The following is a 13,277-nucleotide window of genomic DNA, read 5'->3' on the forward strand; positions in this document are numbered from 1 at the left end:
TAAATTATAGTGTAGGCTTATTTGGCAGTATATGCTTACATAATTTTTGACCTATGCAGCATGTAATTTGATGTATACTGCACCTGTCATCACTATGTCATCCTCACTTAAAAAAGAAAATTGCTACTGATAATAGGAAAATAGTAAACAAACCCACTTCCTGTGTGCGCGGACTTAATGACGATTTGTTTGGTACAAAGGTTGACCTGAGAGTACTGTTTTGGCTACGTTCTAACATCTGCATTTACAATTCCCTGGCTGGTTTCTCATCTCGCCTTTATAACTGGTATTACGTGCATTTTAAGTATTTTGTTTTTCGATGTAGTGTAGCGTAATATTCCTATTGATTCTCTTCGAATTCCATCACAATGTGAGAGTACAATTCCATTAGATATAAAGTCATTTCCACCCCAACATCCACTATGTAGACAACCATGATAACGAGAAAAGTGTTCCGTTCCGATGTAGGATAGCGTTATATTCTAGGTAATTCTTTTGGAATCCAGCCACGATGTAACAGTACCTATCCTTTAGATAGAAATATGTCTTCACCTCCAACATATCACTAGCAATGGAGACAGGTATCACAAAGAGAAAAGTGTGTGGTTTCGATGTAGAGCAGCGTAGTATTTTTGGTGATTTTCTTGGAATCCTATCACGACGTAAGAGCACCAGCTCGTTAGACATAAAGCTGTCTCGAGTCCAGAGCCTGTCGCTGATGATAAAACCTGATATTATAACGGGAAAAATAAATCGCCTCTCTTTTAGTGTCTACCACTGGAATTAACTGAGCATTTCCAGAACGATCCTGTGTGGACACTTGCCGCTCTTCGTTGGATCTCCGCCACCTCTTTTATTAATCTAACCTGATAAAAGTTCCTAGAGTGATGAAAAACACTCAAAAAACCACTTCTTTTGTGGATGGGTTACATTTCCTGAAGATTCTTCCAACAAACCTCAGCATGGCATCTGATTTTCCTACAAATTGCATTCTCCAGACCGTAACTTCTGGGTATTATATGGTTGTTACTGTTTATTGCTGGACTATTGCCATTACGGTAATCGAACAGTAATGGACCTCTTCACCTATTTATGTGCAATAGTCACATTTATTTACTGTCAGGGTCAACAGCCAGTCCCTGCACGAATAGTCTATGCCTTGCAGTTCCTCGTGCATTTCGCAACAGCCTACTGGTGTTGCAACCCTCCAGTAGACAATAGGATTCTTTGAAAACAGCCTACATCTACACCTAAACACATACCTCACAAGTCACTATACAGTGAATAGTTTTGAACGGTCCCTAGTGGTGTCAACCTTATACCAGAGCTAAAATTGCTGTCGCAATATACTTCAGAATCTCAGATCACTTTCAATGGTGTTGCAGTCCCACGTTGTCTTTAGAGTAGGGTTGAAACGCCCAGGGGTTGGTAGCAGTGTCGAACATTGTCAAGAACGTCGTCTTGTTGCTATTAGAATTGTAAACTGTCGTTTTCGACAGCGAATTGTGTGGGAACTATCGCCCCAAAGGAAGAAGATGTTTCATTGACTCTCTTTATGCCATCCCCTGAGGCCTTTCCGCATAGATTGTGAGCCGTGGTGAGTCTGAAATGTTGCCTCGGCCAGCCGTAAGAGAACCACGTGATTTCTACGCTGGGTGTCGCGGTTCTGGCCTCCACCGCAGAGGTGCCCTAAGAAGGGGTCAAATGTGGATAAAAGGAGGTGTGACCTCCTTCCCGTCGTGTGACACGTCCACGGGTCCTTCGGGCAGAATTTAGGTGACGTTTGGTGCCAATGTGACATCATTAACCTACCTTAAAGGTCACATCAACTTCTAAACTGTGGTCTTTTTTCGCATCTGCCGACACCTTGCTGTTTGAAGCTTCGCGGTTGTGGAATGTTTTCAAAGAGATAGTATCAACAGCAATTGAGAGAGATATACCACATAAATTAATAAGTGATGGTACTGATACCCCATGGTATACAATACTGGTCAGATCGTTGTTGCAGAAGCAACGAAAAAAGCATGCCAAATTTAAAAGAACCCAAAATCCCCAAGATATGTAAAGTTTTACAGAAGTTCGAAATATGCAGCGTACTTCAATGCGACATGCTTTTAATAATTTCTACAACGAAATTCTGTCTCGAAATCTGGCAGAAAACCCAAAGAGATTCTGGTCGTACATAAAGCACACCAGTGGCAAGACACAATCAGTACCTTCACAGCGCGATAACAACGATGAAGTCACTGATGACAGTGTCACTAAAGCAGAGTTATTAAACACGGTTTTCCGAAACTCCTTCACCAAAGAAGACGAAGTAAATATTCCTGAATTTCAATCAAGAACAACTGCCAAAATGAGAAACATTCAAGTAGATATCCCCGGTGTAACAAAGCAGTTTAAATCACTTAACAAAGGCAAGGCCTCCGGTCCAGATTGTGTACCAGTCAGGTTCCTCTCAGAGTATGCTGATAAAATAGCTCCATACTTAGCAATTATATACAACCACTCGCTCACAGAAAGATACGTACCTAAAGACTGAAAAATTGCTCGAGTCACACCAATACTCTAAAAGGGAAGTAGGAGTAATACGCTGAATTATAGGCCTATATCACTAACGTCGATTTGAAGTAGGGTTTTAGAACATATACTGTATTCGAACATTATGAAGTACCTCGAAGAAAACGATTTATTGACATATAATCAGCACGGATTCAGAAAATATCGTTCTTGTGAAACACAACTAGCTCTTTATACTCATGAAGTAATAAGAGCTATCGACAGGGGATGTCAAATTGATTCCATATTTTTAGATTTCCAGAAGGCTTTCGACACCGTTCCTCACAAACGTCTTCTAATCAAACTGCGTGCCTACGGATTATCGCCTCAGTTGTGCGACTGTATTCGTGATTTCCTGTAAGAAAGGGCACAGTTCGTAGTAATAGACGGAAAGTCATCGAGTAAAACAGAAGTAATATCCGGCGTTCCCCAGGAAAGCGTTACTGGCCCTCTATTGTTCCTGATCTATATTAACGACACAGGAGACAATCTGAGTAGCCGTCTTAGACTGTTTGCAGATGATGCTGTCATTTGCCGTCTTGTAAAGTCATCAGATGATCAAAACGACTTGCAAAATGATTTAGATAAGATATCTGTATGGTGCAAAAAGTGGCAATTGACCCTGAATAAAGAAAAGTGCGAAGTTATTCACATGAGTACTAAAAGAAATCAGCTAAATTTCGATTACGCGATAAGTCACACAAATCTGAAGGCTGTAAATTCAACTAAATACTTAGGATTACAATTACAATCTAAACTGGAATGATCACATAGATAATATTGTGGGTAGAGCAAACCAACGACTGCGATTCATTGGCAGAACACTTAGAAGGTGCAACAGGTCTACCAAAGAGAGTGCTTACACTACGCTTGTCCGCCCTATTCTGGAGTACTGCTGTGCGGTGTGGGATCCGCATCAGGTGGGACTGACGGATGACATCGAAAAAGTACAAAGAAGGGCAGCTCGTTTTGTACTATCGCGAAAGAGGGGAGATAGTGCCACAGACCTGATACGTGAACTGGAGTGGCAATCATTAAAACAAAGGCGTTTTTTGTTGCGACGGGATCTTCTCATGAAATTTCAATCACCAGTTTTCTCCTCCGATTGCGAAAACATTCTGTTGCCACCCACCTACATAGGGAGAAATGATCAACACGATAAAATAAGAGAAATCAGGGCTCGCACAGAAAAATTTAAGTGCTCGTTTTTCCCGCGTGCCGTTCGAGAGTGGAACGGTAGACAGACAGCAGAACGTGGTTCATTGAACCCTCTGCCAGGCACTTTATTGTGAATTGCACAGTAATCACGTAGATGTAGATGTAGCCCAAGGCTGACGTCGCAGGGCGCCACGTTTTTGCGCCATTGCAGAGGAAGATTGTAGGCTCCTTGGAACCAAATTTCAAACAGTAGGAGGTGGAAGACAATACCGGGTTTCGAAAAAGTGATACTTTAATTTTTTTGGCCAGTGTATATTACAATAAGGCACCGCACATCAGTGTTCTATATTGAGAAGTAAAATATCTAGATAGGTCAACTCTCAATATGACACCTATGATTACAGCCGTTTGTTGATGTTGACGATCTTCCACAGAGTTAAAAAAACAAGATTTTATCCTCCACAGAATACTATTGCTTGGACATTTAGGCCTGTAATGCACAGTTTCGTATCATCTGTTAACAAGTGCTTTTCGATGCGGAAATAGTACACAATTCAGAATCTAATTGAAACATATCAGAAAGTGGCAACTTGCATACTCCAATAACCTAGTCACGACTCGAGGCGGCAGTGAGAAGTATATGGTGGAGAATGTTTGATTCCATTACCACATAAACCCTTCTTTACGTAACAGTTGTAGTACGCTGCCTGCACCCACATGTCAGGACTCTTTCAGTTAGCACTTAAGTAATGTTATACTGATTTACAGATACCCTTAACAAAAAGCAGTATAAATGGGAGCAATTATCTAGCAGTAAGAGGCATATTGGGAAAAAATGGCATGGAAGCACTGGAAACCATTTCAAGGACATATAAAAATCCACCATCTAAAGTGGGATTGGCTGACGTTGGTATAAATGTTGCAATGGTTCAGCTGCCTGGACTATTGCCACGGCTTTGTACAGACGACAATTTCTTTAAGGATATGGATTTAACACAAGATTTTGCTGGGATTTTTTTAACAAAGTTGAGATGTATGACTATGTAACTTCAAACCCAACTACGATCTCTGTCTACAGGAAGAAGACTACTGGGGAAACAGTAATACTATTGAATGTAAGGATAAGATTTGTTTAATGTAGATGAGGTCCAATTGCAGAAGAACAAATTTAAATGTCATATCACAAGTTTAGAAGTGATCAAAATTATTGGTAATCATATTATAGACTTTACAAAGTACCCATATGTGAGTCTACGAGAAACTTTTACATCTTCCTCGGCTAAAGAAGATAGTACTTCTAAGCTACGATTCATAACTACAGAATGGACTATGTGTTTTATCCTCTGGAAGACTCTCTAAATGTCTTAAATGCCAACAAAGAGTATTTGTAAGACGCTCCATTGTACTCTGTGCCAATCATGTCTATGTGGTGTAAATTACGAGGTACCTTACAAAACAGCTACTGCGTTGCACTTAATAGTGTTCTCCAATTTGTCTACTGGGGCAATAAGAACACACGAAAGTTGATTGGTGTGCAAGTAAAACTTCTGGACAGTAAGAAAATGGAAAATATAATAAAATATTTTCTACCTGCCTACAGTTTAATTATTTAGCTGTAAAGTACGTGGCGATTGTTATCACAGGCTCCAACAAAGACTATACAAGTATTATAAAGAAGTGTTATATTAAATCTGGAGAATCATATTTTTCTGAATCCTGGATATTATTTTCCTCAATTATTCACATTCTGTATATAAAGAAAGATTATGGAATGGGTTTCTTATTCATAAATCGCATTTGAATGTTTATTTGTGAGAAGATAAAGTTATGCCTCATATAAGATGGAGGACCGTCCACCAGTATGTGTCGGAATTCTACAGCGATAGGATCGTGACATATCGAGACTGCAGTTATCATTGCATAATATTACTGCCCGCATTTGTCGAGATCCCACAACTCAGTGGTCTGATGCGACTAGCGCCCGAGAGGACAGACTGCTCGCCTGTGCAGGTTTGCACAGCCACGATATGTAGCTTTTGTCAGGAAATGGACTTTTTTTTTACAGCAATACAATTGTCCACCTGGACAACGATAATGTCTGTAGCACCACGGCCTTTCTGCTCTTCTTGGCCGCGTGGGGTTGCCGCGCGGTCTAGGCGCCTTGTCACGGTTCGCGCGGCCCCCTCCGTAGGAGGTTCGAGTCCTCCCTCGGGCATGGCTGTGTGTGTTATCCTTAGCGTAAGTTCGTTTGAGTTAAGTTAAGTAGTGTGTAAGCTTAGGGACCGATGACCTCAGCATTTTGGTCCCATAAGATCTTGCTTACCACAACTTTCCAACTTTCTGGTCTGCGATCATTGTTGTGGCTTCCCTCGAAGCGGCAGCAAAGAGAAACACACAAACTGTTTTGTGCAATGGGAAAATTGGACGAAGGAAGAGATCCATATCATCTTTTCAAATCCAAAGTTCAGTATACAGCATAGCGATTGACGTAAACATATGGGGAGGCTTTGCGGAGAACGAACGTTGCCATATTGTATTCGTCTTCGTCATTCGGTTGAAGCATCAGGTATGATTCTGTTGGGTACCAACAGAGGCGGTTCGAGAATATTTTTTACACAAACGGCTTGCCATATGGTGCCCCTTCCCCCCCCCCCCCTTTTCCCTTGTACACTTCTAACCATATCAGTTTTCGTTACTAGTTGATCACACACTGTTTACAAACCTTGCGCTTGAACGCCCTTCAGAGCTAAGCATCCCAAGCGGTGAGTTGTGTCGCTGGAGCCTTAAACCTGTCCTGAGTACCACTGGGTACACAGTACTATCACCACTGATTTGCACAGTCGGTAATTTGGACAGCAGACGTTATATTTCTGATGTACCAAGGTCATTGGTAATACCCTATCTTCGAGGTCTCAGTGACGTTATCTTTCAGCAAGATAATGCAAGACCACCTTTTGAAGATGCTACCCTGACCTAACTTGATACAGAGAGGGTGTTCGACTGTTGTCCTGACCAGTACGTTCTCCATACTTCTCATCCACTGAAAGCATATCGTCGTAAGATTCAGAGTGACTGGCACACTTCTATAATCTGTCTGCAAACTGAAGAGCGAGCAACGCTTTTGGTGGGGGAAGTGGCCTTTCCCGGAAGAACGCTGCCACCGGCATACAGGGGCACCAAAAGCCTGTTGCCCGTTACCTGTCTAGCGGTGTAGATCGGCGTGCGGTGATATACGTCGTTTCTGTTCGTGGGATCTTAGTTGCCAGTGTCAGTCTGTTAACTTTGTATACTTACTGATATGCTTCGATATCCGGAGGTGATGGATAATGGTCTAGCATTGCGAGAAAATGTGTAGAATACGAAGGAGAGGAGGTATTTGCGGAGTAACGAGCGTTCAGTCGTCTCTAATGTTATTATGTATTAAAGAGGCGACCCAAAAAGAACTATAATAATATTACCAGTCCCAATCAAAAGGCGGTAATTTATGCTTACGTCACCCTCGCTCAATAGGACGCATAAGGAAGGAACGTGTAAATAAGTCGCATGGTTTACTGGAATCGCCACGAAGGAAAACTAATAATTTTGGAGAAAACCCATCGTTATAGACAGTTTCAAAAACGGTTCAAATGGCTCTGAGCACTATGGGACTCAACATCTGAGGTCATCAGTCCCCTAGAACTTAGAACTACTTAAACCTAACTAACCTAAGGACATCACACACGTCCATGCCCGAGGCAGGATTCGAACCTGCGACCGTAGCGGTCGCGCGGTTCCAGACTGTAGCGCCTAGAACCGCTCGGTCACCCCGGCCGGCTTAGACAGTTTCAAAATCATGTAAATCCTATGATGCTTATGGAACACTAAATCTCTATCTCGGTCACTATTCACCTGATTCTAAGACAAATTACTTAAAACATGTGCCCAATAGCTATTCCAAATACTTCCGAAATTTTCTTCGAAACATGTACACCGATTCTATACTTCTAAGCAGAAAGCTTGACCTACGAGGTGCGTTCACATGTTAATTTTTGTTTTTTGGTAAGAACTTTATTTGTTAATCTACAGCAATGTTATCCTCTTCAAAATATTCCTCATCACATACTGCACACTTATGCCAGTGCTTTTTCCAATTCCTGGAACACTTTACGAACTGTTTCTTCGGGATAGTTTATAGGTCTCTTAACTGTGCATTTTTAATCTCATCCATGCTTGTAAAACCACTGTCCATTAAGGCCTGCTTTGAAATCTTTGTACCACTTGTATACCCTTGGTTTACTCGTAACAGGGTCACCAAAAGCAATATTTAATATTTATAAAAATTTCATACACTTTATTCCATTCTTATAACAAAATTCAATGCAGGTTCTCTTGTCTATTTTTATACAAAACAATAATTCGTTGATGCTACCACAACACATGTAATCTTTTTGACAGCTGACAACAGAGTAAATACCCAAACGCATAACATTGTACACTTAGTTTTGAGACATGTTTAGGAAGACAGTGATAAAAAAGTAGTGCCAAATGGACTAATACAACATACAAAATTATAAATTTCTGCTTACTTCTTAAACACTCTTAGTGTTGCAAGAATTGTTAAGTTTCAATGCAGTTGGGTTGGGGTTGGGTTGTTTGGGGGAGGAGACCAGACAGCGAGGTCATCGGTCTCATCGGATTAGGGAAGGGCAGGGAAGGAAGTCGGCCGTGCCTTCACAGGAACCATCCCGGGATTTGCCTGGAGCGATTTAGGGAAATCACGGAAAACCTAAATCTGGATGGCCGGACGCGGGATTGAACCGTCGTCCTCCCGAATGCTAGTCCACTATACTAGGCACTGCGCCACGTCGCTACGTTTCAATGCAGTCCTTCAAAAAAAACCTTTTAGTAGAAACACAAAGTAGGAACAAGCCTTAAATTCTACATATTGATTGCATTATATGGGGTTCGTTTTACGAATGGCAATAGAGGAACATACATTCAAATGAACAGCCATTCGGTCCTATGTTTGTAGTAGAATCCTGACATCCGTTTTTATGTTAATATTATTTGCGTTTCGAAAGACGCCGTCGTTTTTTGTATTCCTTATTGTCTTAACGCATTTGTCTAAAAATAAACGCAGCCGTGACGTATTTGTACACGGCGCCGCCACAGATTTAAAGTGCGCGCCGCGGCTGGGTCGGTACTACGCTGTGAAACAGCCTGTAGAAGCGCCTTGTGACGTAGCTGGGTAGGCAGAGTGGGGACTCGCTCGCTCGCTCTTCAGTTAACCGACAGACTATACTCACTAATAAGTACGATTAATGAACTCTGGTACAGAGTTTACGATGCATGGAACAACGTACTCATATTTGTCGTCCAAGATCTGCTCGACTTGATACCCAACCGGATTAGAATCATTGTTGCTATCGAGGTTGGCAGTTCTGTGTATTAAACTTTTCTCCCTGTACACTTCCACATCACTTGTAAATTTAACGCGTACTCTTCCTGCTATACTGTATATGCACAATAAGTGAGCCAATGTGTTACCTTGACGTTTCCGTTGAGCAGTTTGACGATGCCGGTAATGATGTCCTGGATGTCGGGGTTGGTCTTCCTCTGGTCGCCGCTAGCAGTCGCTGGGCCGGCTGCAGAAGCCTGGCGGGGCTCCAGCAGGGGCAGCGACCTCCCCCTGGGAGCCCCCGGGGCTTCCCCCGGCTGCGGCTCAGCCGTCGAGCTCAGCGCCGCGTGCGCCTCTCCGCTCGACTCTTGCGTGCGCGTCGGCTGGATGTGTTGGTAGTAGTTCCGGCTGGTCGTGTCGCTGCTCTCAGCACTCACGGCCACATCATTGGATGGGACGTCGAGCCCTTCGAGATCTATCTCCTTGACAGTGTGGACGACTGTCCCGGAGGAGTCGGGCACCTCGCCCACTGCACGAGTCGTCATCGAGTGTCCATCTGGGCCACTCTCTACGTCGTTGGCTATCTCCTCGTAGAGTCGACCTTGAAACTCGGAAGACTGCATCGCCGTCTTATGGATGGCGCCTCCGATCGATGTTTGTGTGCCGAATGCATGTTGTGAAATGGTTACCTGGACGTTATCACCAGGCCCACTAGCTGACGCTTCTGTCCTCGTTGGTGCTTTCGCTGTCCCTGTCAGCTGGCCTGTAACAAAAGAAAACAACATGCGTCAATCAGACTGCTGCAAGCAGACAGATGAATACTTCACTAGAAGAATCTAGACAGTGGGATATGTTATTATGAATAGGGGTTACGGGGAGGTGTATTCGTGCCTGTCTAGTCTTTCTGTACCGGCTTTGAGTGAAAATATACAAGTATCAATACATCAAGTTTTAGAGTGCTGCCTCTCGTAGGAAAAGGAACAAAATCTGAACAAATCTGTGTAAGACTCGCTTTCTGTGAATTCTGTACAAATTTAATTATGTATATAGATGGTTCATCTAAGGGTTTTAATGAGTGAGTTTGCAAGTATCAAAATATGTGTCCTAAACTGCCGTATCTTTTGATTGCATTGACTTAAAAGCTTAAACATTTTACATCGCCAAGGAACTGTAGGTCTTCGTATTTGACAAAAAATTAACATCGATAAACTAGCCGTTCCTTAGAAAAATAGGTCTTGACAAACCGACAGACAGATCGACAATAAAGTGATCCTACAAGGTTTCCGTTTTTACCGACTGAGGAATGGAGCCCTTAGGAACTTGATAATAACGAATGTCTGAGGAGTCACATTTTTAATGGTACCGGTAGATAACAGTACTATTACTATCTTAACTAAGGTTTTTGTTGAAGTTTGTTTCTGGATGAGGGTAGCCAAGCATAGCTGTATAAGTGCTCCAGTATTCATTTAAGAAACAATATTAAATACTATTCATAGAAGACAAAGCGTGTGGGTATCGTCGAGAGCGCAAATAAAGTTACGATGCGTCATCCTCACTAGACTGATTTCATAGCCGAGTGGTCGGTGTATCTGACTTACACGTGATTTACCCGAGCTGGATTCGTGGCAGAGCCAAAAATTATCCTTTGGTGTGAGTAATGAAATGGGGTTTTGGAAAAGACAATCCGAGACGAGATTCGATATCAGCGTCTGTAGATCTTCAAAATCATTTGCCAAAGCACAATGTCATCTGCAAATCTTAGGTTGTTAAGTCTCTTACTGTTGAGTCTAATTCCTTCTTTTTCCTAGTTCAGTTTTGACATTTCCCATTTCCAGCACGGCAGAGGACAGCTTGGGAGAGATGACACCGCCTTGTTTCACTCCTCTGTGAAGTGGAAAGTTCTGAGATGGTGCCCTGACACCAACAAAAGCTGTAGAAGTTTCGTGTATATGGTGCAGGATTTTAATGAAGGCCACCTCAACTCCTTGCACAGCCATGGCTTGCACTATAGCAGTTTGGCTTACTTAATCAAAAGCCTTTTCAAACTCTAGAATAGCTATACATAGAGGCAGCCAGTATTCGGTTGCTCTGCTGATACTTCCCGGAAAAAAAAGTGTAGTGTGCCAACGCTGTTACGGAATCCAGTCTGCTCAGTTGCTTGAACTGTGTCAAGGATGGGACTGAAAAAATTTAACAATATTTTGGCAAAAGACGCAGGTTAGGCTTATGGGTCGATAGTTTTTATACTGAGAATGCTTCCTTTCTTGTGGAACAGTATTACCAATGTTTTCCTCCAGGGGCTGGGATGGATGCACGGTCAATGGACAATGTAAAGATTTTTGAAAATTGCCAGCAAACTTCAGAATAACAGATGACTCATCATAACCAGAAACAGTGGCCTATTTAAAGCTATCAATAGCATATTTGACTTCCAAAGGAAGTTAATATGACTGGAGACATAGCGTCTGAAGTGTTTTGACGTATCAATCTAGTATGGCAAGCATTTGGAAGATATTCAACTATCTTCAGGTAAAACATGGCAGTAAAACGGAAAAATGTTTTTGATCGTCGTGTCCTCCCCCTGTTGACTTACGGCTATGAGACCTGTACACTTCATAAATATGCAAGCCGGAAACTTAGAACTGTACAACTAGGTATGGAAATGTCTATGCTGGTACTTACAAGAAAAGACAAAAAATGGCTGAAGACATCAGATCAACTACCGACGTCAGAGACATCCTAGAGATAACAGCTGTTATGAAATGGCAGTGGGCCAGCCATGTTGCCAGAAGAAATGATGACTGATGGACAAACGCGATGCTGGAATGGAGTCCAAGAAACAGAGACAGACCACGAAGGCGACCACCAGAACTGTGGGACAAACACCAGCGGAAGACTGCTGGAGTTAATATACTGAATATCGCTATAGAACGTTATTCATGGGAGAAGTTACAGACGTACCTGAACTCAGTATTTGGAGAGACCAAATCGCTTAACGACAAAAATGGCTGCTGCTGCTACTGATGATGATGAGTGGGATGAGACGTATTGGATCTCGCAAAAACAACGAAGAATATACTTGAATAAGTAGCGGCTCCGGTTTCCAAAAGCTTGCATTAAGAAACGGGTAGCCACACGCAGTAACCATACGCGCTTCCATATCGAAGTCAAATAATACCATAGACAGAATCTGATGCAGCGGACGGTGGGCACTGGGTGACATTGCGAAGTAGGAGGGATAGACACCCGTATCAAAGAGCTTTGGGGTAGTATTTGGGAGTTTGAAACTTCCTGGCAGATCAAAACTATGTTCCACATTGGGGCTCAATCCTACGACTTTGCCTTTTTGGACAATGCTTTTAGCGAGTGAGCTATCCACGCATGACTCACGACCCGCCCTCTTACTTCCAAAGGTTCACAGAAGTACTCATGAATACCTTGCAGGATAAAATACCGGCCCACACGCAAGAATCTGTCTGCGCAAAGGTCTGTGCACATGTCTGCACAGACGGATCATAGCGTGTGGACAGGAAACTGCTTCAGATCTGGCGCGTGAAACCTCTTTCATTCAGCTGTTTGTTCAGTTTAGGGTTTCTCGTCTTTGCGAACACAGTGAATTCTAAAGTGGTTGATACGCGTCAGTGCCTTAGGGTGTTCCCTGATAAACATATTGAAATATAAAAGGGTAGTCAGAAACTATGCAACTGACAGCATAAGGGCAAAATCGCGCATTTCTTGCTGTCTTCAAAAATTATTGCAATCTGTTAAGGAAAGTAACTGGAAAGGTTAAGAAACATGTACAGCACTAGAGAAATTTATAATGGTGGTAATAGAATTAAACTTTATAGAATATAATGAAGCGATGGTCAGACAACCAGCCAATGTACGAGGTAGTGCTACAATTAAACTTAATGACTATACTATAAGTTATAATCCACAAATTCAGACTGTTTATAATAAAGGCATCGTAGGGTTCTTTAAACAAGTCCCTAATGTCGGTCAGAAACAGTCCATGCAAATACCTAGCGGTCATAATGGCACACGTTATTGCGTCATTTTGTACGCTCTCGTAACAACCACTTTACGATCTCCCGGGGATAAAATTGTCCTCAGGCAGTATACAGCTGTTTGAAAGGGTGATGGAAGAAAAAAGAAGTCATTTAGGGAAATATTTAACCTGAAA

General features: G+C 42.4%; 1 protein-coding gene across 2 annotated transcripts in view; it reads right to left on the reverse strand.

The window, feature by feature from the left end:
- The window catches only part of LOC126248761 (mucin-6-like), a 292,688-nt gene that overhangs the window by 136,464 nt on the left and 142,947 nt on the right, over positions 1–13,277 (reverse strand). For both annotated transcript variants that reach the window (XM_049950115.1, XM_049950114.1), the window contains exon 2: positions 9,244–9,857. In XM_049950115.1, the coding sequence (XP_049806072.1) occupies positions 9,244–9,857 (614 nt within the window). The remainder of the gene's footprint in view (positions 1–9,243; positions 9,858–13,277) is intronic.

Source organism: Schistocerca nitens, chromosome 3, assembly GCF_023898315.1.
Source record: "Schistocerca nitens isolate TAMUIC-IGC-003100 chromosome 3, iqSchNite1.1, whole genome shotgun sequence".
Taxonomy (NCBI): Eukaryota; Metazoa; Arthropoda; class Insecta; order Orthoptera; family Acrididae; genus Schistocerca; species Schistocerca nitens.